Genomic DNA, 26491 nt, shown 5'->3' with positions numbered 1-26491 from the left:
ATGAATGGCGTCCTCTGCCGGCTTCTCTGCGCGGCATCAGTGACGTCACTTTTCATTTCCTGCAGTCGCCGTACTCCGAACTCTGATTCGCGGCGGCTGCAGGAAATGAAAAGTGACGTCACTGATGCCGCACAGAGGAGCCGGGAGAGGACGTCATTCATCTGCTTCATGACCACACAGCCCACATGACCTAGCCTGCCGAAGCGCAGCCAGGTAAGGAAAAAAAATAAAAAATAAACTTTAAAAAGCAGGGGGAATGATGAGGGAGGGGGGAGATAAGGAAAATTAAAAGCACAGCGGGGAGGAGCCGCTGCTGGTCACGGCCGGGCTGCTGATACTTCACAAGCAGCCGCTACTGCGGCCGCTTTAAATCAGTGACCAGAAGATTAGAAGATTTATCGGCAGATAACAAGCAGACAGGGGTGTGTGTCATACGCCGATATACGGTTATTTACATTTGTTTTTACCTGCTCTGGCTGGTCCCGCCACGGGAGCAGGCCCGAGCAGATAATCGCATGTTTTCCCGGGGGGCCGTATCGCTAGATCGCAAAAAGCAAAAATCGCGATTTGATTGTTTTTGCGATATATCGTGCAGCCCTAGAACAGACACACAGGGCTTCCTCCGTCAGTGTCACGTTGGGGCCTCCAAGGTGCTACCGCTGTCTGCAAATAGGAGAATATGCAATGCATTTCCCATTGCACAGCGGATTTTGTGAAGCGTCAAATACACTGCATATACGTAACGTGTGTCCCTTCCTTTAAGGGTTTATTCAGCCTTACAAGACTGGCGACCTTTCCTTTGGATAAAGGGGTTGTCCAGAATTATAGAAACAGGATTGCTTCTGGTATGGCAGCCCAATTCCAAGTGAACAGGACAAGGCTGCAGTACTTTGCACCTCTATTACTAAAAGTTCGGCAATTGCATATGTACAACAGTTGTAAACTCTCCAGGAGTGGGGCCCTCTGTGATCTAATCTTGATGGGCCTAATCAGAGGATAAGCCATCAACTTTGTAAGGCTGGACATCCCTAGAATAGCTATGAACTTCTTGGACATAGCATGAATAATACATATGTTATTGGTTATCTTAAGGCCCCTGTTCGCTCCGTGCAGCAGATGACACAGGGTGCTGCAGGAGAGATCGCAGGGGTTCCCAGCGGCGGGACTCCCGCGATCAGACATCTTATCCCCTCCCTATTGGGATCTAGATGTCTAGGGGTGGAGTACCCCTTTAATGCCCTACAGCATCATAAGTACCACAATGTTCTATGTACAGGATGTGCATATCTTAAAGGCAATGACAATTTACAATCCAATGGTCTCATTAAATATGTTTGCACCTATTCTTACCTGTATCCATTTTTGGAGTGGAGTTGTCACGGTCAGATACTCTTGGTCCTACAGGAACCACAGTCTTTTCAGCATCATTTGAGTTCTCAGAGTCCACAATTTCAAGAAGTGCTTTCTTTCTTGGTGGCTCAGTAACACTTATGTCAGTATCAGCCTGGTCTTCGGAAGTTTGCTGTGTCATCTCTGAGCAGTCAGTGTCTTTACCTAGAAGTGCTTTGTCTTGTTCTTTCGGGCTGTATGAATGCAGAACCCAAGGATCGGCGTGCCTTGTGGCTACCAGTCTAACACAGTCGCCTCCAACCTGTAGCACTTGTTTGTATGCTAGAAGATCCTAAGAAAATATACATTAGTGAGCACACAGTGGTAGTAGTGTTTTTGCAAATAGTGGCAGTGCTTTTAAATCTTTTTCCACAAAGTTATCTGTCACGTTCCTAAATGTTAAACATTTAATATATGTTTAGGGAATGACTAAGTAACAGCCAATATGGCACTATTACAGTTTCCACAACAGTGGTCAAGACTCTTGAATGGCAGAAAAGTTAGCCAGTTATGAAAAGATATATTCCATCAGCACAACCTCTGTCCATATACCCAGTTGGGGCCCCTCTTTTCCACTCTCTGAACGACTAAAGGGGTACTCAGCCCCTAGACATCTTATCCCTTATCTTAAGGATATCGTGAGCGACCACAGCTGTCATGCCTCATCGCATTGACATGAATGGAGGGGGCATGGTTTGAGGTCAGGACCATGGCCGCCTGAAGCAGACGTTCTGAACATAAATGCTCAGAACACCGGGGTACCAGCCCAGATCACGGGGGGCGAGGGGAATGGTCCCAGCAGCCGAACCCGCTGTAATCAGACATCTTATCCCCTATGATTAGGATAGGGGATAAGATATCTAGGGGCAGAGTACCCCTTTAAGCTGTGAAATTTATAGGGCATTTGTGGGACTTAGGAACTGTTATTCATTTTAAGGTCTGCACTAAGCCCTTGGGTTTCATCTAGTGTGCCTGTAGTCAGTCAGAAATGTATCAATTACAACTGTGTGTCTGGAGGGAATCAAAGGGCTTTGAGCTTTGAAAAAGAAGAATTGAGCTCCAGCCCCTCACCTGCATGTACTGTTGTAAAGATTTCGTCCTTCCATTTTCTACATCTTCATATTTGATAAATCTTTCACCAAGATCTGATACTTTCATCCCCAAATATGATCCAGCTTCAATAGCAGAAAATATTTCCAGTACAGAGTCCACATCTTCTGAGGTATAGCCACGGCTCCTTGTACACTGGCTTATGAAGGAGCTGATGTTCTGATCTTTGGTGTTTACAAGTTCCGTGAACAGAGGAGGAAGGGAAGGCATCGCCGCAAGAAAATCACTAAAGGAACCTAGAAGGAATCAAATGAGTGACCTTTAGCTCTTATACCAATATCATTTGTATTACCCTGATTAGTTTCTAACAGGAAAAACACTGAAAAACTGAAACCAATCAATACATGTTAGCCAGCAGCATTGTCTTGTTGCCAAGTGTGATTCAGGATTGGTGTAAATACTAGGACATGTTCCAGACTCCTAGACCCTTTGATAGTATGATACCGATTAAGGAATCCATTCAGTGCTGATCTTAATGTTCTTATGATGTTAATAATTTAGCATTCAAGTTTACTGTGAAGTCTAATAACTTATCCCACAAAATAGCCCAATCATATAAAAAATGAACCCAATAAATTATCCATTTGCAGGTGGACTTAACTGTCTGACACTGGCAAAGACCAATAAGTCCCAAAAAGGAAAAATAGCCCAGAGCCTTTTTTTCCTCCAGTTTAAAATCAATACAACAAGGACAATATAAAATGATAGAAGCTGATTGTATCCACTTAAATAAGTCACCTAAATACCTGTTCCATGGGTTTTAATGGAACACTTGCTACTATGTGCCAGCAATGCAAGTTGAAGGCTGACTCACTCCATTTGCCTAGTACAGTTTCATCATGGAACTTCTCAGGAGAGATCACAAGCATTAAAGTGTTATGGTTACTTAAAGGACAACTGTAGTGGTCAAAATCCCTGCCCAAATGTTCCCCAAACAAAAGTTATACAATTCAGTCAATTAGTCCTATTTACCTATATGCAGCCGTTTCTGAGATATTAGAGTTGCCAGCATAGCCCAGTAGTCCTGCGTCCGTCCCCTATTCATTACATTGCAGCCGCCATCTTGGGGACGGAGATCTCTTCCTCCCAGCAGTGTTTGTGCTCCCCCTAGCCTCTGTCAGCTCCTCCCTGCTTATGCATATGCATGAGCGGGTGCTTTCTGAGGCAGCCATTGGCTCATCCTCAGAAACGCCCCTATCTGTAAGATTCAAGCAGGGGGAGAATGAGGACGTCCACAGCTCCTCCCCCCTCCCCTGCTCTGTCTACATAGGACCTCACTTATCACCGGGAGGTTTCAAGTTTTCATGGGGGAAAACACAGAGCAAACCACAGAGCAGGGAGGGGGGGACGTGTGTGTGAAGGAGACATATTACACTGCATGGGCTGGTGGTGTATAGACTACAGGGAATAAATATCATACTGGAGATGATTCTGTGTGTGAGAGGGGGGGGACTACTGAATGACACATGCTGGGAGTTGTAGTCCCTGTTATGTGTGTGTGTATGCCAGTGTTTCCCAACCAGGGAATGCTGGGAGTAGTAGTTTTGCAACATTTGGAGGCACCCTGGTTGGGAAACACTGGTGTATGAACTACAACTCCCAGGAGATTACAGAGATACAATAGAGGTGTTGGTGAACTACAACCCCCAGGAGACTACAGAGATACAATATAGGTGTTGGTGAACTACAACTCCCAGGAAACTACAGAGATACAATAGAGGTGTTGGTGAACTACAACCCCCAGGAGACTACAGAGATACAATAGAGGTGTTGGTGAACTACAACCCCCAGGAGACTACAGAGATACAATAGAGGTGTTGGTGAACTACAACCCCCAGGAAACTACAGAGATACAATAGAGATGTTTGTGACATACAACTCCCAGGAGACTACAGAGATACAATACAGGTGTTGGTGAACTACAACCCCCAGGAGACTACAGAGATACAATAGAGGTGTTGGTGAACTACAACTCCCAGGAGACTCCTGATACAATAGAGGTGTTGGTGAACTACAACACCCAGGAGACTACAGAGGTACAATAGAGGTGTTGGTGAACTACAACTCCCAGGAGACTCCTGATACAATAGAGGTGTTGGTGAACTACAACACCCAGGAGACTACAGAGGTACAATAGAGGTGTTGGTGAACTACAACTCCCAGGAGACTACAGAGATACAATAGAGGTGTTGGTGAACTACAACCCCCAGGAAACTACAGAGATACAATATAGGTGTTGGTGAACTACAACTCCCAGTAGACTCCTGATACAGTAGAGGTGTTGGTGAACTACAAATCCTGTATACACTCAAACAGTAGAAAGCTGACACGGCATGCTTGGATGTATAGTCTTACAACAGCTGGAGTCACCTCTGCAACTCCAAGCATGCACATACAGCAGAAAGCTGACAGGGCATGCTGGGATTTGTAGTCTTGCAACAGCTGGAGGCACCACTGGAATTCCCAGCATGCCCGAACAGCATATAAAATAACTGGGCATGCTTGGAGTTGTAGTTGTGAAAAAGATGGAGGGACCCCTATCAGGACAGTTTTATAGACAAACAATTATGTGTTTTTTTTACCATTTTTACTTTCACTCTCCAGTCTCCAGTGTCCACACTGCAGTGAGCACGGAGGCAGCTGCTTCATCACTGGACAGGAGCAGCATGGGGAGGGGGAGATGAGCAGAAGGGGAGGGTGTATGCATAGGGAAGGGAGATGTGGGCGTTACAATATAATAATTTGCTCGGGGGGATAGAACAGGGGGAGGGCAGCAGCTTACAGGAAGTAAGCACAAGGCATGATGGGAGATGTAGTTTTATTTTCACTTCTCCTCCGTAATTCGTGTGCTGATAACGGGAAAAAAAGTTTTTTTGCCCAGCACTGCAGATGTCCTTTAAAAATCACTTTTGACATGTCGCACAGACACTGTAAACAAACAAAAAATCCACAAAACTGGTCAGCACATCCAAAACAACTAACATGCATGGGCAGACTGCAATTCAAATGCCAGCGCACTGCAAGAATTGAGTATGAATGAATTGAGAAATGAATTTCTTTGTGCACCATTTGATCAAATTGTGTGTACCATCCACTATGTTAAGATGACATCATCAAGAAGGTGACATCATCAAGAAGTAATGATGAACCCTACAGTGTTCTTTGCATTATGCTGCTGTAATCTTCTTATGGAAATCAGAATTCATGTTCAATCCATAAACATAACCTTGCATCATAGTTCACTTACTAGGACATTTTAACCTCCCACATAAAGGGGTGGCCCTTAGTTTCAGCCGAACTTGACAAGAGTTGACAACCACATTGTCATTTGGGTTCAGATTCCTTGAGCTGACTATCCCAGGCGCGCAGTAACCTCTCATCAGCAGATAGTTAGTATGAGATGCCTGACGCGCCTTTACTTCTATCTTCGGCTTGTTTCCCAAACCGTCGTCATCTTCATCATCAAAATCTTCATCTTCTAGCCCATCTTTTCCAAGGCTGCAGAAAAATATTAACAGGATTATTCAAAAAACTGAATGACACAAGAGAAGAAAATAAACTACACAAAACACTCAGCGTATAACATTATTCATATACTTTCCTATGACCTTCAGATAAATCACAGTACAGTGACCCCCCCGACCTACGATGGCCCCAACATACAATCATTTCAACATACGATGGCCTCTCAGAGGCCATCGCATGTTGAAGGCAGCATCAACATACGATGCTTTTGTAGGTCAGGGCCATCGCATAAACTGCTATCCAGCAGCGCAGACTGCTTCAGCTGCCACCGGATAGCCGTTTGCGGTGCCCCGTGTGGTCCGCTGACGATCACTTACCTGTCCTCGGGGCTCCAGCGCGTCCTCTTCGGGATCCTCTGCATCGTTGGCGCTCTCCATTGTCGCCATCACGTCGCTGCGCACGCCGTCCCGTCATCCAATAGGAGCAACGTACGTACCAACGTGATAGCGGCGATGGAGAGCGAGGATGCCGGGGAAGCAGAGGCCTTGCCGGAATGTCGGGGACACCCTGGGGACGCGGCGACAGCGATGGAGGGCGACATCCAGGGGAGCGGTGACGGTCCGGAGCGGCGGGGACAGGTGAGTACAACTTCCTCTACCAGTGGTCTTCAACATGCGGTCCTCCAGATGTTGCAAAACTACAACTCCCACCATGCCCGGACAGCCGTTGGCTGTCCGGGCATGCTGGGTGTTGTAGTTTTGCAACATCTGGAGGGCCGCAGGTTGTAGACCACTGTCCTTTACTTTACATTGCACGGATCCCTCAACATACGATGGTTTCAACAAACGATGGTCCATTTGGAACGGATTACCATCATATGTTGAGGGACCACTGTATTTCATAATCTGGAAGGTCCAAAATATGTGTTTATTTGCAAGTCTTTTAAAATGCACTTTAAAGAACATGAGTTACCTTTTTATGACTTCATTGTCAACCAAAGTGCTGTCTACTACTACAATCTGGTCAGGGATTTTTACATTCACAAATAAATATCCCAGAAGCAAGAGAGAGAGCATGGCCACACACTCGCCACCCGGTCCATCCAAAGGAAACACCAGCATGTCTGTAGTAGGTTCATTGTTTTGGTCACCAAAAGAGAATAGGTCTGCTTGATCCGCATTTCCATAAGACGTCAGTTTTTCCAAAAACTGGAAAGATTCTGCACAAATTGTAGATGGAAAGCGCCAAGTAAAAAGCCTATAGGAACAGAAAAGGATCCAATAAAGCATAAACCATTCATTAAGTTCACTGAGCTGGCAGGAAATTATCAAAAACCTTACCTGTAGTAACCCTGTGATAACTGGTAGGACATTGGCACAAAGGGTAAAGCGCGGTTTTTCTTTGGTCCTAATGTATGATTTCCACGTCGACGGTTTACCAATCGTTTCTTGTGAAATTCCTGAAAAGCCTTTCCTAGAATGTCGTCACGATACTGTCTGTACATCCGAAATGTCTAAAAAAAAAAACAAATATAAAAATAAAAAATAAAAAGGAAATCATGTGACCCTATCAATCTTATGCACTGTGAGGGGAGTTTATCAAGCTGTTTAGACAGCATTTTTTCATCTAAATTTGTTGCAGAAAAAGTCGCAGGCTGGTCTCGTGCAAAGTTTCCTGTGCCATTTCATTTACACTGTTTAATTTTTCTGACCACAAAGTGATCTGATTTAGATCACTTTGTGCAATGGTCAAAAATTTTTCATGTGCGACTTTTCTGCGAAAAGTCGCAAAAAAGTTGCACAAGCCAGATATAGAAGAAATCACAAGGCAATTCGACCCTGCCCTATATGTCTCCATGCAATGATTTTATTAAGCTCCGCGTGACTTTTAATACAATTTTCACACGGCCCACCACTGCTCTGCGACATCTAACCAGAGCAGTTCAGCGGGCATTTATGAAAGTATGTGCGCCAATTGATAAATGTGGCGCACGGCCGCCACTTTTCTTCCAACTTTTTTCACCTAAACTAAACGCAAGTTCAGTTTTAATAGATGCTCCTCGTATGTGAAAAGCTGTAGCCATAGGATAAATGTTATGGATTTTCCTCTTTCAATAGGAAAATGCTGTTTGGATACACTATGAATTGAGTACATGTCATCATGAGATGAGGTCATGATGTTGTGAATTAAGTATAAAAGATCTTGTACTTACCTGTAGAGATCTACAGGACTTCATCTGCATATCAGATAGAGCCAGCGTGCTCAAAATGAGGTTCTGTAACACTATCACCTGGATATCATCCACACTTTACAGACGTAAGAACAAAAAAAGTAGAAATTTAGAATAACTTAATTGTATATAAAAAGAAGAAATAATACAAGAAAAGAACAGAACAAAGCAAAGCTGTAATACAATGTGTACATGGCTACCACTTTTAACACACAGGCTTAGTGGCTACATTTGGCACTAGGCTATGCTCATCTTACACTGATGGCAGAATAACTTCATTTCAGGGGCATAGATAGCCGGGCAGTGATGGTGTGCCAAACTTATTTCACTGGGTACTTAGAGTGGGCTATGACATTGTGAAATAGCAAAACATAAAGCAACAACCCAACAGAGTCATCTGATTGAGGAGGAAAGAATAAATCTAAAATAAAGATTTTGCTGGAGTTCTGACCGGTCATCTATGACAATACCTGTTGATGATTTTTAAGTCTTTCTCTTGGCTTGATTCATCACCAACAGCCAAAACACGAAACCTGCCAAATAAAGCTTGTGTTATGAAAACCGGAAACTTATGGTGAGGAACTAAAACACAAAAGTATATTAGAAATGAACACAACTTTCTAAGCTTCGTTTACACACTGAAAGTTGCTTTAAAGGGGAACTCCACTGGCAAACATTTATTTTTTATTTTTTTATCAACTGATGACAGAAAGTTAAAAACAGATTTGTAAATTACTTCTATAAAAAAAAATCTTAATCTTTGCAGCACCGATCAGCTTCTGTATGCTCCACAGGAAGTTCTTTTCTTTTTGAATTCCCTTTCTGTCTGACCACAGTGCTCTCTGCTGACACCTCTGTCCGTGTCAGGAACTGTCCAGAGCAGGAGAGGTTTGCTATGGGGATTTGCTCCTACTCTGGACAGTTCCTAAAATGGACAGGTGTCAGCAGAGAGCACTGTGGTCAGACAGAAAGGAAATTCAAGAAGAAAAGAACTTCCTGTGGAGCATACAGAAGCTTATAAGTACTAGAAGGATTAAGATTTTTTAATAGAAGTCATTTACAAATCTGTTTAACTTTTAGGAACCAGTTGATTTAAAAAAAAAAAAAAATTATATTATATAATATGGTGCATATGGTGGTGCATTTTAATCTTCAGCAAACTGGACTAATTGTACTTTATTAAAGAAGAAGAAATTGATCAGAATAACATTTCTGCTTTCTAAAGTGTACCTGTCACTTAAAAAACTGTAGACATATCTTAGTGACATAGCAAACGTTTTGATCTGCTGAGGTTTAAGTGTTCAGACCTTTGTCGTTCGAAAACTTTTGACATGTTGCTAAAACATGTCAAGAGTTCTTTCCAAGGGACAGTGCCCATTTAAATACACGGTATTCTATTAGAGCCTGTGGCCCAGAGGACGCATGTGGTTCGCCATGCTGTTCTGTATAACTGTTTACCATCAGAAAGACAATACTGTCAAAGGACAGCAGCATCCACTTGTTACAGAGAAAGTGCTGTCATTAGAAGGCGGCCATGTTCTCTCCTCCCTGCACAGATCATAGATATTCACTCTTAGACTTCCGAAAATAGCCGAGTACAGCTAGGGAACAAGTGACCTTTTTGTGACTGGAAGGGGCCCCAGAAGTCGGTCACCCACCAAACAGATTATTGAGATAACCTTAAAACATTTTATTGTGTCCATACAGCAGTGTTTCCCAACCAGGGTGCCCCCAGCTGTTGCAAAACTACAACTCCCAGCATGCCCGGACAGCCATTGGCTGTCCGGGCATGCTGGGAGTTGTAGTTTTGCAACAGCTGGAGGCACCCTGGTTGGGAAACACTGCCATACAGAGTGGCCTTTAGACCAGAAAAGGCTGTGCAGCTGGGCATTAGAGAATACAGAGTACTCAGAACAATGATATACAGATCAGGTCATATAGTGTAGCTTAACACCTGAATCACACATCTGATATAATGGGGTGCAATGTTATACATCTACTGCATTTATACTGGGATGCAGAAGAGCTGTAGAACAGGTCTCCTTTATTACATAAAAATAATTTGGTCAGTAAAGATTAAAGGGGTACTCTGCCCCTAGACATCTTATCCCCTATCCAAGGATAGGGGATACAGATGTCTGATTGCAGGGGTCCTGCTGCTGGGGACCCCTGCGATCTCTCCTACAGCCCCCCCGAGTCATCAACTCTCCGGAGCTATGTTTGCTCCGTGGCTGATGACAGGGGCCGGCAGTTTGTGACATCATGGCTCCGCCCCCTCATAATGTCCCGCCCCTTTAATGCAAGTCTATGGGAGGGGGTGTGACAAGTCACGCCCCCTCCCATAGACTTGCATTAAGGGGGCAGGGCAGGGCATGATGTCATGGAGGGGGCAGAGCCATGAAATCACGAACCGCCAGTCCCTGTATCGTGAGTCATCAGCCACGGAGCAAACCTATCTCCGGACAGCGGATGACTTGGGGGGCTGCAGGAGAGATCGCAGGGGTCCTCAGCGGCGGGACCCCTGCAATCAGACATCTTATCCCCTATCCTTGGATAGGAAATTAGAAGTCTGGGGGCGGAGTACCCCTTTAAGAGTTATGTAAGCAATTACAATCTGTGCACCGTACTACGTAAATATGCTTGTGTTATGTAAAAGGTTATATTTGCATGTATGCAAAGTTGCAATGAACTATGAATATAATAGACAAGAAAGCAGCTGAGAATTGATGTGACCAACCTACCTACAATAGGCATATAATTTGAAAGTGTTAACAAAACAGTACAATACAGCAGAAGTGTTCACATCACTGCCTGAACAAATAAGACACTCCTGAACATGGGTCCTACCTGTGAGAAGAATATGAATGCGCTTTCTACAAAAGACATCGTGTAGCAGTGTATTACGGTGATAAGGGACTATAATATGAGAAGACAGATGCTGTACTCAGCTCAAGTATGACACCATGGAGGAGTGTGGAAAAGAATAGTAATGAGTAGACTCATGGGAGCTGCATAGAGATGGTTCAGTTCACACACAAGTTATTACCTGTTAAACAGCTCATTGACAGAGTCAGGAATTTCATACGTCGGGTCACCCACGGCTGAGCTGAATTTTAACTTCAGCCTGTCCACAAATTCTTTAAACTCAGCAGCACAAACCTTTGTGAAAGAAAGAAATGGAATTAGTTAATAGAGGAATGGTCACTACTGAAAAGAGAATGGCATTAACTATTACAGGGATAACCACTACTGTAAAGAGAATAAATCACATGGCCTCTGTCTGCTGAATGCCTCAGGTCTATACTTGGTAATGGAGCTCAGTTTCCACAGTAAAGTAAACTATGTGGGGGGGGGGGGGGCGGGTAAGATGTATGCATTTCAGCTTTTCCTCAAAAGGAAAAAAAAGCTTACTATCAAGTGAAACCTACAGAGGACAGATGCTCGGTACTTACATATAGCTGAAACTCCCAAATCACCGTGTGTAGTGCTTCATTTTACATGTCAGAGGCATGTCAAAAGTTTTGATTGGTCGAAGTCTCGGTGTTCAGACTCCCATTGATTGTGAGAATGAGCAAGGAGAAATGCTCAGCTAATATGAGCCTGCTGCAGAAAGATCAGGAGATGAGCACAAAACTGAGCTCTTCTCTGGCTCGTTCTAGCGATCGGTGTTGGTCTCAGCACCCAGACCCCAACTGATCAGAACTTTTAATGTCTCTATGACATGTCAAAAGATTTTTTTTAATTGTAAAACAATGACTTCAGGATTAGGATAAATGTCATGTACAGGACACATAACTCATACCTTAGGATCCTCATAATTTTCTCTTCTATTCATAAATTCTTCACAAAGTCCTTTATCCTGGTAGACTTCCGCCAAGCATACTCTAGAGCAAATATACAAATAGGTAAATTGTGTTAAAAAAAAAAATATATAATAATAATAATAATAATAATTTGTTCTATACCCATAGCATAAATTAAAAATAAAGCCATAAGATGACCTCAGGTGTGTTCGCACAGGCATTAGAGGCTCTGTTTTAGGCTGCATTCACATCTGTTTTTTGCAATACGGTTCCCCTATCCGGTTTCAGTATAAAAACCGTATTGCAAACCTTATGTATAGAAATGTCATTGAAAACCGTATGCCAAAACGTAGCATCCGGTTGTGTACGTTTTGCATCATTTACGGTTTTATCAGTTTTTTTTCCCGTACACAGAACCGTAGTCTACTAATGTTTTATAACAGAGTGAAAAACCGGATACAACCCTTATACGTTTAAAAAAAAAATTGTGGTCAATGGGAACCGTACAGAACCGTATGTCCGTACAGCTCCATCCGGTTTGCACAATACGGTTTTGCAGTTTGCACATGAGCAGTGCACGCCGAAAGTTCTTCCCACAAATAGAACAAGAAGAACTTTAAGGACAAACATAAAACCCTATCCATTTTTTATTTCCAAAAAGGAGATGTTTTGTACTCACCGTAAAATCTCTTTCTCGTAGCCTTCATTGGGGGACACTTTACTGATGGGTATATGCTCTTGCCACTGGGAGGTGCTGACACTAGGAAAAAAAAGTCGGCTCCTCCCTGGCAGGATATACCCGCCCACCTGCAGTGACGTAATCAGTTTTGTCACAAAGCAGTAGGAGACGCCAACAAAGAAATACATCCGTATGGACCCTAGAATGGAATCCTGGATAAATAACCCAAGAACCGGAAAAAATTGTACGGAAAAAAGATGAAGAAATGGGTGGGTGCTGTGTCCCCCAATGAAGGCTACGAGAAAGCGATTTTACGGTGAGTACAAAAAAAAAATCCTTTTCTCGGTCGCTCTTCATTGGGGAACACCTTACTGATGGGACGTACAAAAACAGTCCCCTAGGGTGGAAAAAACTGAAAAGGAATCAGTCCTGAGACTGATCTCACATTTGCACAAGGCCTGCGGACGAGCCCCCAGGTCGGAGACACTACGCCCAGAAATTGAGCTCCCGGAAGATCTCCTGTTCAAGGAGATGGACTAGGACACCAAAAGGAAGGGCCGTCCTCTGTTTAGACCCAAGACACCCGCGTCATATAGAGAAACAAGAAACCACAGGGAAAAAAAGAAGATGGAATTCTGCTATGGAGAGGTCCGGTGCATGAGAGCAAAGACCTGCACAGCCGCAGACCAAAAAAACCCTGCCCCAGGGGCCTGCCATGAGCACCCAGAAGGCGACAAAAGCTATACTGGTGTAATGCAGATAGCCTGAAAGCCCTCCAACCCGGGAGGACATGGACCCCGAAGGAAGAAGGAGCGACAAACACCTTGAAAAGGGGGGGAATGTCGGATACCGGAGGGACCGACAAGTAAACTGGAGACGTAGAGTCACCTAGAAGACGAACCCCTGAAGAGTAAGGAAGACAGACGTCTGCAAGAACTCTCCGGGCAACAAACTTCAATGAAGACAGAAAAGACTGCCCTGACTAATGGGATTGCGGAGGAGTCTTGGCCGGATCACTTCACATGCCCAAGACCTGAACCATCACCACAGCCCAAGGAACCGTAAGAGCCACCTAAAAAGAAGGCACGCCACAGCATCCTAGGACAGAGTCCAAGCCAAGGAGACCAACCAGTCATAGACCACAGTGGTTCGGACCAGAGCACTCTGAAGAAACATCCCGCCAGAATGGGAACAGAGGGAGAAACAAATGAGAACCCAGCTGAGACTGGGCACAGGAAGGATGACTCCAGAAGACTTTGGTGTCAGTGCAGTAAACTGACAGACAAAAGGGAAGGAAGAACACACCCCTTTCAGGGAGATTTTGTACAAACTCCAACAGAAAAGAGAGCCAAGGTTGCGTGAGCAGCAGTAGATAACCAAAAAACACAAAGAGGGGCATTTACTAAGGGGATTAGTCATTTTTTTCTGACTATTTTTGGCGCAAAAATTTCGCAATTGCGCCTACCCTATAAATTGTGCGACTTTCCCTAGCAAGAGCTAGAAAGTCCAAAAATTTTTCCCCGCTTAATTTACGCAAGTTTTCAGTTTTTACTTGCAGTGGTCAGGAATTTATTAACTGAGACAGTCGCAGTTGCGCAATAAACTGTCGCAATGGCCGTAAAAATTGACTAAATTTACTCCAGCTCCAACATGGAGCAGGAAAAGCTACTGCCGCCCGGGCTCCGACATACTTTCTCCCCGCTACCCTCACTGCGCTACCGGGGCACTACAGTGATTTACATCCCCCCCCCCCCCTCTCACCTGCCAGCGCCACACAACTCCCATCTGTCTGCTGTTGCAAGACTACAAGTCCCAGCATGCCCTTACAGTGAGGACACGCTGGGAGTTGTAGTCTTGTAGCAGCGGGAGCTGAGCGGTGCGGGGGGGGGGGGGGGCTTTTAGCGGGGAGGCGGGGGGCCGTATGAGGAGCCCGGGCGGCTGCACTGTAATCTCAGCCCGGACTCCTGCCCTGAGAGCCAAAGGCTTTGGCTGTCAGGGCATGCTGGGTGTAGTAGTTTTGCAACAGCTGGAGGGCCACAGTTTGCAGACCACTGGTGTGTGGTCTGTAAACTGTAGTCCTCCAGCTGTTGCAAAACTAAACAGCTGAAGGGGACCGGCGAAAACGTTCACTTACCCTTCCGAGGCTCCAGCGACGATCGGTGACTGAGATCGTCGCGCGGCAGTGTCGTGCAGCGCTGGATCCTACGGAAGTCGGTAAGTTGAGCTTCCCAAACAGGGTGCCTTCAAATGTTGCAAGACTACAACTCCCAGCATGCCTGGCCACCCTTTGGCTGTCCAGGCATGCTGGGAGTTGTAGTTTTGCAACAGCTGGAGGGCCACAGTTTGCAGACCACTGGTGTGTGGTCTGTAAACTGTAGTCCTCCAGCTGTTGCAAAACTAAACAGCTGAAGGGGACCGGCGAAGACGTTCACTTACCCTTCCGAGGCTCCAGCGACGATCGCTGTCTGAGATAGTCGCGCGGCAGTGTCGCGCAGCGCTGGATCCTACGGAAGCCGGTAAGTTGCCCAAGCTTCCCAACCAGGGTGCCTCCAGATGTTGCAAGACTACAACTCCCAGCATGCCTGGACAGCCTTTGGCTGTCCAGGCATGCTGGGAGTTGTAGTTTTGCAACATCTGGAGGCACCCTGGTTGTAGTTTTGCAACATCTGGAGGCACCCTGGTTGGGAAACACTGTTTTAGGCCAGTGTTTCCCAACCAGGGTGCCTCCAGATGTTGCAAAACTACAACTCCCAGCATGCCTGGACAGCCAAAGGCTGTCTAGGCATGCTGGGAGTTGTAGTCTTGCAACATCTGGAGGCACCCTGGTTGGGAAACACTGTTTTAGGCCAGTGTTTCCCAACCAGGGTGCCTCCAGATGTTGCAAAACTACAACTCCCAGCATGCCTGGACAGCCAAAGGCTGTCTAGGCATGCTGGGAGTTGTAGTCTTGTAACATCTGGAGGCACCCTGGTTGGGAAACACTGTTTTAGGCCAAAGGCTGTCTAGGCATGCTGGGAGTTGTAGTTTTGCAACATCTGGAGGCACCCTGGTTGGGAAACACTGGCCTAAAACAGTGTTTCCCAACCAGGGTGCCTCCAGATGTTGCAAAAGTACAAGTCCCAGGTTGGGAAACACTGTGCCCGGCCTCCGCCCCACCTTACTGTAAGGGCATGCTGGGAGTTGTAGTCCTGCAGCTGGGGGCAGGGGACAAGCTTGTCACTTGCCCACACATCTCCTGCACAACACAACTACAACTCCCAGCATGTCCTTACTGTAAGGGCATGCTGGCAGTTGTAGTCGTGCGGGGCGGGAGATGTGTGAGCAGGTGATAATAAATGTACTAACCCATTTTTTTTTGTTTTCTTCTCATTTCAGATCCGTGTATCCTGTGGACTCCTTCGGATTCGGTGGACTACTTCGATGACCAGCGTTTTTCTTTGTTTGATTTTAATAAAATGGTTAACGAGGGCTTGTGGGGGAGTGTTTTTTGTAATAAAAATTTTTTAAAACCTGTTGTGTTTTTTTCTTACTTTACTAGACAGGCTTAGTAGTGGAAGCTGTCTTATAGACAGAGTCCATTACTAACCTGGGCTTAGCGTTAGCCACAAAAACAGCTAGCGCTAACCCCCTATTATTACCCCGGTACCCAACGCCACAGGGGTGCCGGGAAGAGCCGGTACCAACAGGCCTGGAGCTTCAAAAATGGCGCTCCTGGGCCTAGGCGGTAACAGGCTGGCGTTATTTAGGCTGGGGAGGGCCAGTAACAATGGTCCTCGCCCACCCTGGGAACGTCAGGCTGTTACTGTTTGGTTGGTATTTGGCTGAGAATGAAAATAGGCGGGACCCTATGAGTTTTTTTTTTTTTAATAAATAATTAAATATATAAAAAAAACGCATAGGGTCCCCCTATTTTTATTCTCAGCCAAATACCAACCAAACCGTAACAGCCTGACGTGACCAGGGTGGGCGAGGACCATTGTTACTGGCCCTCCCCAACCTAAATAACGACCAGCCTGTTACCGCCTAGGCTCAGGAGCGCCATTTTTGACGCTCCGGGCCTGTTGGTACCAGCTCTTCCCGGCACCCCTGTGGTGTTGGGTACCGGGGTAATAATTGGGGGTTAGCGCTAGCTGTTTTTGTGGCTAACGCTAAGCCCGGCTTATTAATGGACTCAGTCTATAATACAGCTTCCACTACTAAGCCTGTCTAGTAAAGTAAAATAAAATAAAAAACAACAGGTTTAAAAAAAAAATTTATTACAAAAAAAACACTCCCCCACAAGCCCTCGTTAACCATTTTATTAACATCAAGCAAAGAAAAACGCTGGTCGTCGAAGTAGTCCACCGAATCCGAAGGAGTCCACAGATCTGTAGAAGAAGTAACCAAAAAAAAAAAAAAAGTGTAAGTACATTTAGGGAGAAAAAAAACTGTGTTAAAAAACTGTAATAAACACACACACACTAAACGCTGTTTACCACTTCTGAGCCATGACTACAATTTACAACTTACAATGGCCTCAACATACAATAGTTTCAACATACAATGGTCTTTTCTGGACCATTGTAAGTTGAAACCAGACTCAACATACAATGCTACAGACAGTCCAGATCTGTGAAACGTGTCAATGGCTGGAAGAACCAACCAATCAAAATGGGCATTCACTGGTAAAACCCCTGTATTACTGAAGTGTAGGCACTGACTGGTGTCTGGTATTACATGTTCTGTACACTTTACCTGTATCAGGGTTAGCTGCTCTTTTGGACACCAGGTGAGGGCGACTCCATTACTTGTTTGGGACATTGCCTGTACTGTACAGGACCCCTGAAGAAGCTCCTGTCCTCTACATAGACCAGTGTTTCCCAAGCAGGGTGGCCCCATCTTTTGCAAAACTACAACTCCCAGCATGCCCGGACAGCCTTTGGCTGTCCAGGCATGCTGGGAGTTATAGTTTTGCAACAGCTGGAGGCTCCCTGCTTGGGAAACACTGACATAGACAGTGATTTACAGCTCCCAGCAGATCTTTATTACTTTTATATGTAGGGATTTGCTTTATCTATATTAGTTATCTACTTATTTTTCTTTGTCACTTTTTCCTATTTTGGATGACATTTTGGTGCCTTTAGAACCAATTACCACGTTTCCATAGAGTTATGGTCTCAACATACAATGGTTTCAACTTACAATGGTTGTCCTGGAACCAATTAATATTGTAACTTGAGGGAGCACTGTAGTTATTGAATTATTTAGATGTGGTGAAAAAGCTAAAAAAAAAAACTCAAAACAAAAGATCCAGAAGGAAACCAGCAGCCAAACCTCTTCAGACAGCAGGAAAAAGGAACAGACTATTTTTTCTACTACATGAAGTAAATTTCCCACTTTTGCCTATGTGTGCCAAATTTATTAATGCCGTGCAACAATTTAGTAAATTTGTCGCACATAGTCAAAAATGAAGTAGAAAAAAACAGGGTAAAAACCAGACTACATAGTAAAAGATTAGTAAATGCCCCTCAAAGAGAGCCAGGCTGTAATAGTGGACAGTAAGCACACAAGCCTAGATAGTAAAAAAAAAATCTCTATTCAATGCTCTCAGCAAAGAAACAAGAGTCCCACCAGATACTCCACCTATATAATGGGAACAGCGAGATGGCATCATCTTGGCGGCAGAAAAAACTCAACAAAATAGTCCCTCCAGAGGAGGGAAAACAAGAGCAGTCGAGATGAAAACTCAAGTACAGACCCATGGCAAGTACCCTGATCCCCATACCCCCTGTGGAAAGGGGATTGGCAAAACGCGCCCGGCACAGTAAGAGCAGGGAAACGCTGCCCCACAGCCACGGGACAACTATTGGGTGGACAGAGCCCCGAGGCCCCAGTGGCAACCATCGCTGTCTGGATGAGCCACCTTGTGTCCCAAGAGTGATTGGAATCTTGTACACTGGAGCTGGGCAAAAAATACAAGATATGATGAGAGCCATTCTAGACCGTAACGACTAGGTGCCTGAGCCACCAATCATAGGGAGAGGCTGAACTGAATGTCGCCTCAGCAGGCCCCCCATGATAGAACAGAAGTGCTCAACCGCCGCAAAACTGCGGAAACAAAATCAACAGAAGCCCCGAGGCACTGCTGGACTACTCTCTTCATTTACGCACATAATAATATCAGGTCCAATCCATGCCCATGCCGGAATATTCCCCTGAGGGCCATGCGCTGAATGAGGGGATCCGTAGCACTAGCCGCGGATGCTATAGCCTGTGGAGAAGGGAATCCCATAGCAGGACATGCCAAGAACACCCCTAGGATGGATGGCTAGCAGACCTGACAGATGAAGAATTTTAAAAGAAACCTGAGGGTTTGGCAGGAACACAAAGAACTTGCTCATTGCATGGCACTCAGTGGTAGAAGGGAACATATTGCTGGAATATGACCCCCCTCCTCAAGATGTCTTCAGCCAGCTTTTAAGTCACCTGCATCACGTCATGCTGCAGACAGGATGAGCAGGAAAAATAGGTGGACCCAGACCCTAGGTGCAACCGCAGGTGCTAGCCGTTGGTGGGAAGGATTTTGGTGCATTTTTCTCTATGCCCCGTGCCCCTTAGCCGCATATGGGGGAACAGATAGCGCCATGCTCCTGAAACCCCACCTGAAAAAAGGAAACAAAAGGGAGTAAAGAACCTAACTAAACAGCCCTTACTAGAAAATAATAAAAACAAGACCAGGTCTGGGGAGCTCGCAGACCTGTGTCTTGCCTCCTGCTGACACTAGCTAAAACTGATTACCTCACTGCAGATGGGAAGGTATATCCTGCCAGGGAGGAGACGATTTTTTTTCCTAGTGTCAGCGCCTCCTAGTGGCAAGTGCATATACTCATAGTAAGGTGTCCCCCCAATGAAGAGCGACTGAGAAAAACGTATTAAACCGTATGCAACCGGACATCCGTTTTAGAACCGTATACCGTTTAAAACCGCACAGAGGTATATACGGCTGTACATGGTTGTATACGGTTCGTTTTTTTTTTTTTTTACATAAAAACCTAATACAAGAACCGTATTGCAAAAAAGAGAGGTGAATGCAACCTTAAAAGTGGTAACTGCGCTGGTTTGCACATCCAATACAGAACAGCGTCACTGCTCTAAACCCTGCTTTAATGACTAATAGCAGCAGGGAAAATGCATTGAAAAGAAATGACATGTCCCCCTGAGCTGCCCGCAGCTTCACACTCAGCCAGTCAGTTAAAAAAAAAAAAATTTACCTTATCCTGATGTACAGCTCTACAGTGTAACAATATGCCACATATAAAACCTTGAGATTTTTGCCAAAGCTATGTATATAATGTACTGTGTAATACATACATAAGACTAGTCTACCATTTTCCTCCTTTTTTGTATTTTAGTTTTTATGAGCAACTGAATTATAAATATAGCACTAATACTAACCAAGTGATGAATATACTGCTAAACAAAATGACCAGAATGTTCTGTTCCCATTTTTCTAGTTGCCATACTCAGGGTGCTGTCACACAGGGTGGAAATGCGAAGGAAAATAATTCCTTCCTGAAGGCTACCGATGCCTTACTATGACTATGAGACAACACACAGTCCTTAGACACAGTTGCAATACAAGTACTTCATTTGTTTAGTACTGCACTCGTCTACAGGTACATTAAGTCTGCTGCACAACCTCTTCAATGCAATATTTAAACAAGCATACCTAGACAGCGGGGCTTTGGCTAGGCATCAGCTGACATCAGTCAGCGAACTTACTCACAAACTCAATAGATTTCTCATCAACTTCTTTTTATTTCAGTTTCCAAACTTCACATATGGTAGCGATAACTTCAACATCAGATGTCCGATCTTATACAGTCCAGATGGACAAAGACCTGTGCGCCATCCTGCCGCGCGCTACGTTTCAGGGCAAACCCCCTTACTCATCCGACAACTAGCTGAAGCCACGCTGTCCAGGTATGCTTGTTTACATATTACCTCACTATGATTACTCTGAACAGATCGAACTAGTGGCGCTGATGTCTTATCGATCTACCAGTAATAAAAAAGGAACCACATTTAATAAAATTGGTGCAATTTTAGCCGAAGCTAGCATGCACCTTGTTGGATATGTGTAACAACCTATATCACTGCCAGTAACAAATTAATTCTGGGATGACTTCTACGCCACAAACCTTTTTTTCTCTTTGCAACATTCTTTTTGCAAGTAATTATATTTCACAAATAAACATTTTTCTATTATAATTATTATTAATTTTTTACCAGCGAAGAATCAATTGAATACCCTTATATAAAGATAGTTTAGAATCAAAATGGATGGATTGTCTTCTATCAGGACAGGCCATCAACATCTGCAGATCAACTGTTCACTGGGTAGTGGCCGTGCCCCCATCTATTAGCCAGACTGGATAAGCTGGATGTATAGTCATCGCAGAATACAGTAACTGCAGGGTAAATGTTTACTCGTGGTGCCATTCGCCAGGAATAACAGCTGATCATCACATTGTTAGTGCAAATGTATGGTTGTCCAAATAAATGAATACCTTCAATGTATAGCAATAAAATATTAACAAGTAATCACTTATTTGTTTCCCAGGCTTGAGATTTGGACAGAAGCAACGAGGTAACTAAAGTCCTAACTTACTTGTAGTTCAAATAGGTCTGTGGGTTTTTGATGATGTATCGAGCTCTTCTTCCAATAGAGTGTGAGGTTTTGTCAAGTGACTCCTCCATGCTGGCATGCATGATATCTCGAACAACTTGCCAGGGAACAAAAGGTCTGTTCACCTTAGATAAAAAATAAAAATATACAAGAAAATAAGATTTTTTTTGTACTAACCATAAAATCTCTTTCTTGTAGCCTAAACTACGAAGTGAGGTAATCAGTTTTGTCATAAAGCAGTAGGAGAAGCCAACCAAGAACATGTCCGAAGGACCTCAGAAAAGGATCTCAGTAAAAAAAACCAAGAACTGGACAGGATTATCCGGATGGAAGAGAAGAAATGGGTGGGTGCGGTGTCCCCCAATGAAGGCTACGAGAAAGAGATTTTATGGCGAGTACAAAAAAATCTCCTTTTCTCGGCCGCTCTTCATTGGGAGACACCTTACTGATGGCACATACGAAAGCAGTCCCCTAGGGTGGGAAAAACAACAGACAGAGAAAAGGAATCAGGCCCGAGACCGAACTCACGTGTCTGCAAGGCCTGCAGATCCCCCGTCGATGGAGATGTGTTAGGACGACTAAGGAAATGACCATTCTCAGCAGAGACTCAAGACACCTGGGCCATATAGAGACACAAGAAAAGGTGGACCAGGAAGCCAGATGGGCCAGAACCATCACGAAGGCAGATAGGAACAACTCCAAGGAACCAAGCAGGGAGATCAGTGTACACCTGAGCAGAAGACTAGCAGAGGAGGTAGAGACCAGAAACCACAGGAAAAAAAATGAAAGACTGAAACCTGCTCTAGAGAGGTCTGGTGCATGAGAACAAAGACCTGAACAGCTGCAGACCCAAAACCCCTGTCCCGGGGTCCCGCCACGAGCACCCGGAAGGCGACAGAAGCTGGACTGGAGCAATCCGGATGACCGGAACACCCTACAACTGGAGAGGACATGAACCCCGAAGTAGCGGAATGCCCTGAAGAGGGGACATCCCGGGTACCGGAGAGACAGACATGGAAACTGGAGATGTCTAAAGCAACTCCGGAGCGGCCGACATAGGAATTGGAGGTTCCTGAGTCACCTGGAAGACTCACACCTGAAAAATAAGGAAAACAGAAAAACCACCCCACCAAATGGGATCGTGGAAGAGTCTGGGACGGAGAAGTACACGTGCCCGAGACCTTAACCATCACCAAGGCCTGAAGGACCAGAACAGCCGCCTGAAAAGAAGGCACACCACAGCATCCTAAGACAGCAGAGTCCAAGCCAAGGAGACTAACCGGTCTTGGATCCAGTAGTCTGAGTGGACCAGAGCACTCTGAAGAAACATCCTGCCAGAACGGGAACGGAGGGGGAAAACAAAGGATTCCCAGGTTCTGGGCACAGGAAGGTAACTCCAGAAGACCATGGTGTCAGTGCAGTACAACTGACACAGATAAAATGGAAGGAAGAACACACCCTTCCAGGGAGTTTGCGTCTATGGAGGAGAAGAGCAATGGTAGGACCCGAACAATAGACTGTGACTAGACCAGTCGTTGTCGGCTATACAAGATCACATAAACTCCTCCAACAGAGGAGGGGGCCAAGGCTGCGCGAGCAGCAGTAGATAACCAAAAAGAGCCAGGCTGCAATGGTGGACAGTGAGCACACATGCCCAGACAGCAAAAAAACTGTTGATTGTTCTCAGCAAAAAACGCGGGCTCAGCCAGATACCCCACCTTTATAGTAGGAACAGAAAGACGGCATCATCTTGGCAGCAGAAAAAGCTCAACCAAATAGACCCCTTAGTGGATGGGAAAACAAGGGTGGTCGAGATGAAACACAGGTACTGACCATGCCAAGCACCCTGATTCCCGTACCCCCTGTAGAAAGGGGAATGGCAAAGTGCACCAGCTCTGTAGGAGCAGGGAAACGCTGCCCCACAGCCACGGAACAAGTACTGGGTGGACATAGCCCCCAGGCCCCAGCGACAACCCACCGCTGTATGGAGGAGCCAGCTCGTACCCCTAGAAGGATCTGAATCCATGCACACTGGAGCTGGGCAAAAAGACAAGACGTATAGAGAGCCATTCCGGACGATGACTATGGCAACAGTGTAGGTGCCTGAGCTACCCTGGACAGAAGCCCTGGAGGCATAGAGAGGGGCAGAACTGACTGTGTCGACCCATCAGGCCTCATGACAGAACAGAAAGTGCCCAACCACCGCAGAACTGTGGAAACCAAGTCACAGGAAGCCCCGAGGCACACCCCACCGAACAGAAGGAAAGGTGGGCTCTACCTTACAGAGCGGCCTTAGCAAACGTAGGGGCAAAGACATGGGTACCTCACGATATAAGTGGGGTACCAAGACTGCAGACACAAAAGAAACCGCAGACATCCAAAGGGCCTGCAGGAAGGTAGTTATGCCTCTAGCAGACCAACATTGCAACCTTAGAAAGGGGAACAGAGTGATGCTGATAATGATGTCACACACCAAGACTGCAGGCACAGACTCAAGAGATGAAGAATGTATGTGGAGCAGGAAACATGCAGACACAGTCTGACTCACAGGTAGAAAAGGTCCCAGGAACTTACAGAGACACAATTTGCAGGACTTCACCTGGAAAGAGAGACACCAGACTGCAGCCATGGCATCGGCAGAAACTGGAGAGGTGACCAGGTGGATTAGAAAAACCATGCAGACACAGTCTGGCTATGTAGTATAGGGACCATGGCCACGCCGGGTCCCAAATACGGATACACACAATGAAGTCACACAGGGATGGGCCTAGTAAAGTAGGGAACCATGCAAACCAGTATGTGGTGCATTGTATAAGGCCCATGGAGCAACACGAGGTGACCCACTCGGAACTTCACCTCGGGAGTGGGTTTACCGCCCACCGTGTGGAAAGTGTGTGGTAGTTGACCCGACGTAGTAGAAAGCCATGCAGAAAACTGTCTGGCCGCCTGGAATAGGATTCCTGAGAGCACAGGGTCATTCCATTCAACCCTCCACAGAAAACGGGGTACTGGAGTGCGGCCTATCCTACGGGCGACCTGGTGGTGTAGAAGACCCAACAGACGAAGGACTGTCTGACTGGCAGCAGGTTTGTGTACCTGTAGGGACCCTCCTCCAGATCCCTCACCCAGCAGTGAGGTCCTGGAACCTGGCTGACATCACACCCAATCTCCTATTTGACCGCGGCAGCCCTGAGATCAGATACCGATGGCGGCGGAAACCGTGCAGACAACAGTCTAGCTGAACAAAGAACCTGCAGGTGCTGGCGAAAAAGGGGACAGCCAGGTAGGCGATAACTGAACTCCTTTGTCATAGGTGGAAGGGTGCGGAGGCCTAGGAGATAGGGGGGAGGTTGAGGAGCGTGGAGTGCATCCCTGTCATCCCTGTCCGTCGGACACATCGCCCAGTAGTGAGATATCGGAACTCAAGCCACAGATACATCAGCTGTGTGATGTGTTACAGGCGGTGTAGGAAACCATGCAGACCACTGTCTGGCTTACTGGTATGGGTCCATAGTATACAACGGGTCAATCCTTCAGACACCGCGCACCAGCAGTGGGGTACCGGAGTGCCAGCCGCGGACGCGGCAGCTGTGAAATGAGCGACCAGTGAGACTACAGGTCCAATCAATGCCCATTAGGGAATATTCCCATGGAGACCCTGCGCTGGATGCGGGAATCCGGAGCACTAGCAGCAGATGCAGTAGCCTGTGGGGAAGGGAATCACATAGCATGACATGCCAAGAACACCTCCAGGATGGGTGGCCTGCAGACCTGACAGATGAGGAATCTCAAAAGAAACCTGAGTGTCTGCCAGGATTATGCAACAAAACTTGCACATCGTATGGTACTCAGTGGTAAGAGAGACAGATTGCTGGAATATATCCCTCGGTAGTTTCCAAGGGAAAGGGAATCCCTGGCAACAACCAAGAGTGCAATACAAGTATGGGCCACAAGAGGGTGCCAAACCACACCAAATGGTCTGAGTAACCACATATTTTATATATTTTTATTTTGTGTAAAACAAAAAATCAGGCAGTAATGTGGATGGAAGGCAGTATGGGGCGCAGGGCACCCTGCAAAGTTCTGCCCGTAGAACAGATTTCTCATGCAGGCAGACAGGAAGCCTATGGAGCAGTGATGGCTCATAGCAGAATGCTATAGAAGCGCCTGCCAAGCCACCGCACACCTCTGAGGTAGGAGAGTAATAAAGGCCCGGGAAACACGAGGTCTCGCCAGCTACTGCCTTGGGAGCAAAAAGAACCTTCCCAACAGAGTGCCGCCGGCCCCCACAGCGGAGAAGGAGGGCGGAGCTGGCCCGCCGCAGTGTGAGGTGCATACCTCACTGGACAATGCCCCAGCAGCACGCGAGACGGAGAGGAGTAGCTGCATTACCTTGCGAGGCGAGTCAGGGAAAGAAGAAAGGTGGAGCTATGTGCTGCCATGATAAACCCCCCCCCCGCCTTCCCCCGAACTACCACTGGCTGAGCACCCCGGAGCGCACCCCCACCAGGTTTGCATGGTGATGAGGTGACTGCTCCAGCCGGCGGGACGAGCAGAAAGGAAAAGATGATAGCTACCGGACATCAAAAAGTGAGCACAGCTCCCTGGTAACCCTCCTACCAAAGACATTAGATGCAGCCGAAGCTGCATGAATAAAATAGCGAGGGTTAACCCTTCACTGCCCGGACCCCAAAAACAGCCCTAGAAATAGGGGCATAAAACCACTGCTCGTTCAGTGGGGAGGGGGGGGGGGGGGAGCGGTTGTATACTCTACTCACCTCAGTCGCCACATACTCACCCAAGATGTCTTCAGCCATCTTTTTAGGCACCTGCATCACATCAGGCTGAGACAGCTGATAGGGGAAGATAGGGGGACCCGGACCCTAGGTGCAACCCCGGGCGCTGGCCGTTGGTGGGAAGGGGTTAACTGTGCATACTCTATGCCCCGTGCCCCTTAGCCGCATGGGGGGGGGGGGGGGGGAACAGGTAGCACCATGCTCCTGAACACCCACCTGAAAAGAGGAAAAATTATAGAAAAAGACCAGGTCTGGGGAGCTCCCAGACATGTGTCTTGCTTCCTGCAGACACTAGCTAAAACTGATTAAATGCCAGGGAGGAGCTGACTTTTTTTTTCCTAGTGTCAGCGC

At 46.1% G+C, this 26491-nt stretch overlaps 1 protein-coding gene across 1 annotated transcript in view; it reads right to left on the bottom strand.

Annotated features, from left to right (window-relative positions):
- GTF3C1 (general transcription factor IIIC subunit 1) overlaps positions 1–26491 on the bottom strand; it is a 96625-nt gene that overhangs the window by 10471 nt on the left and 59663 nt on the right. The window contains exons 25-34 of the mRNA XM_056536140.1: positions 21327–21469; positions 11997–12078; positions 11241–11353; positions 8665–8727; positions 8177–8270; positions 7305–7477; positions 6937–7221; positions 5747–5997; positions 2461–2735; positions 1351–1681 (exon numbers count right to left, since the gene is read on the bottom strand). Coding sequence (XP_056392115.1) covers positions 1351–1681; positions 2461–2735; positions 5747–5997; positions 6937–7221; positions 7305–7477; positions 8177–8270; positions 8665–8727; positions 11241–11353; positions 11997–12078; positions 21327–21469 — 1810 coding nt within the window. The remainder of the gene's footprint in view (positions 1–1350; positions 1682–2460; positions 2736–5746; positions 5998–6936; positions 7222–7304; positions 7478–8176; positions 8271–8664; positions 8728–11240; positions 11354–11996; positions 12079–21326; positions 21470–26491) is intronic.

Source organism: Hyla sarda, chromosome 8 (genome assembly GCF_029499605.1).
Source record: "Hyla sarda isolate aHylSar1 chromosome 8, aHylSar1.hap1, whole genome shotgun sequence".
Lineage (NCBI taxonomy): Eukaryota > Metazoa > Chordata > Amphibia > Anura > Hylidae > Hyla > Hyla sarda.
Note: the sequence above shows the minus strand (reverse complement) of the source record. Positions and strands in the feature narration are given on the sequence as shown.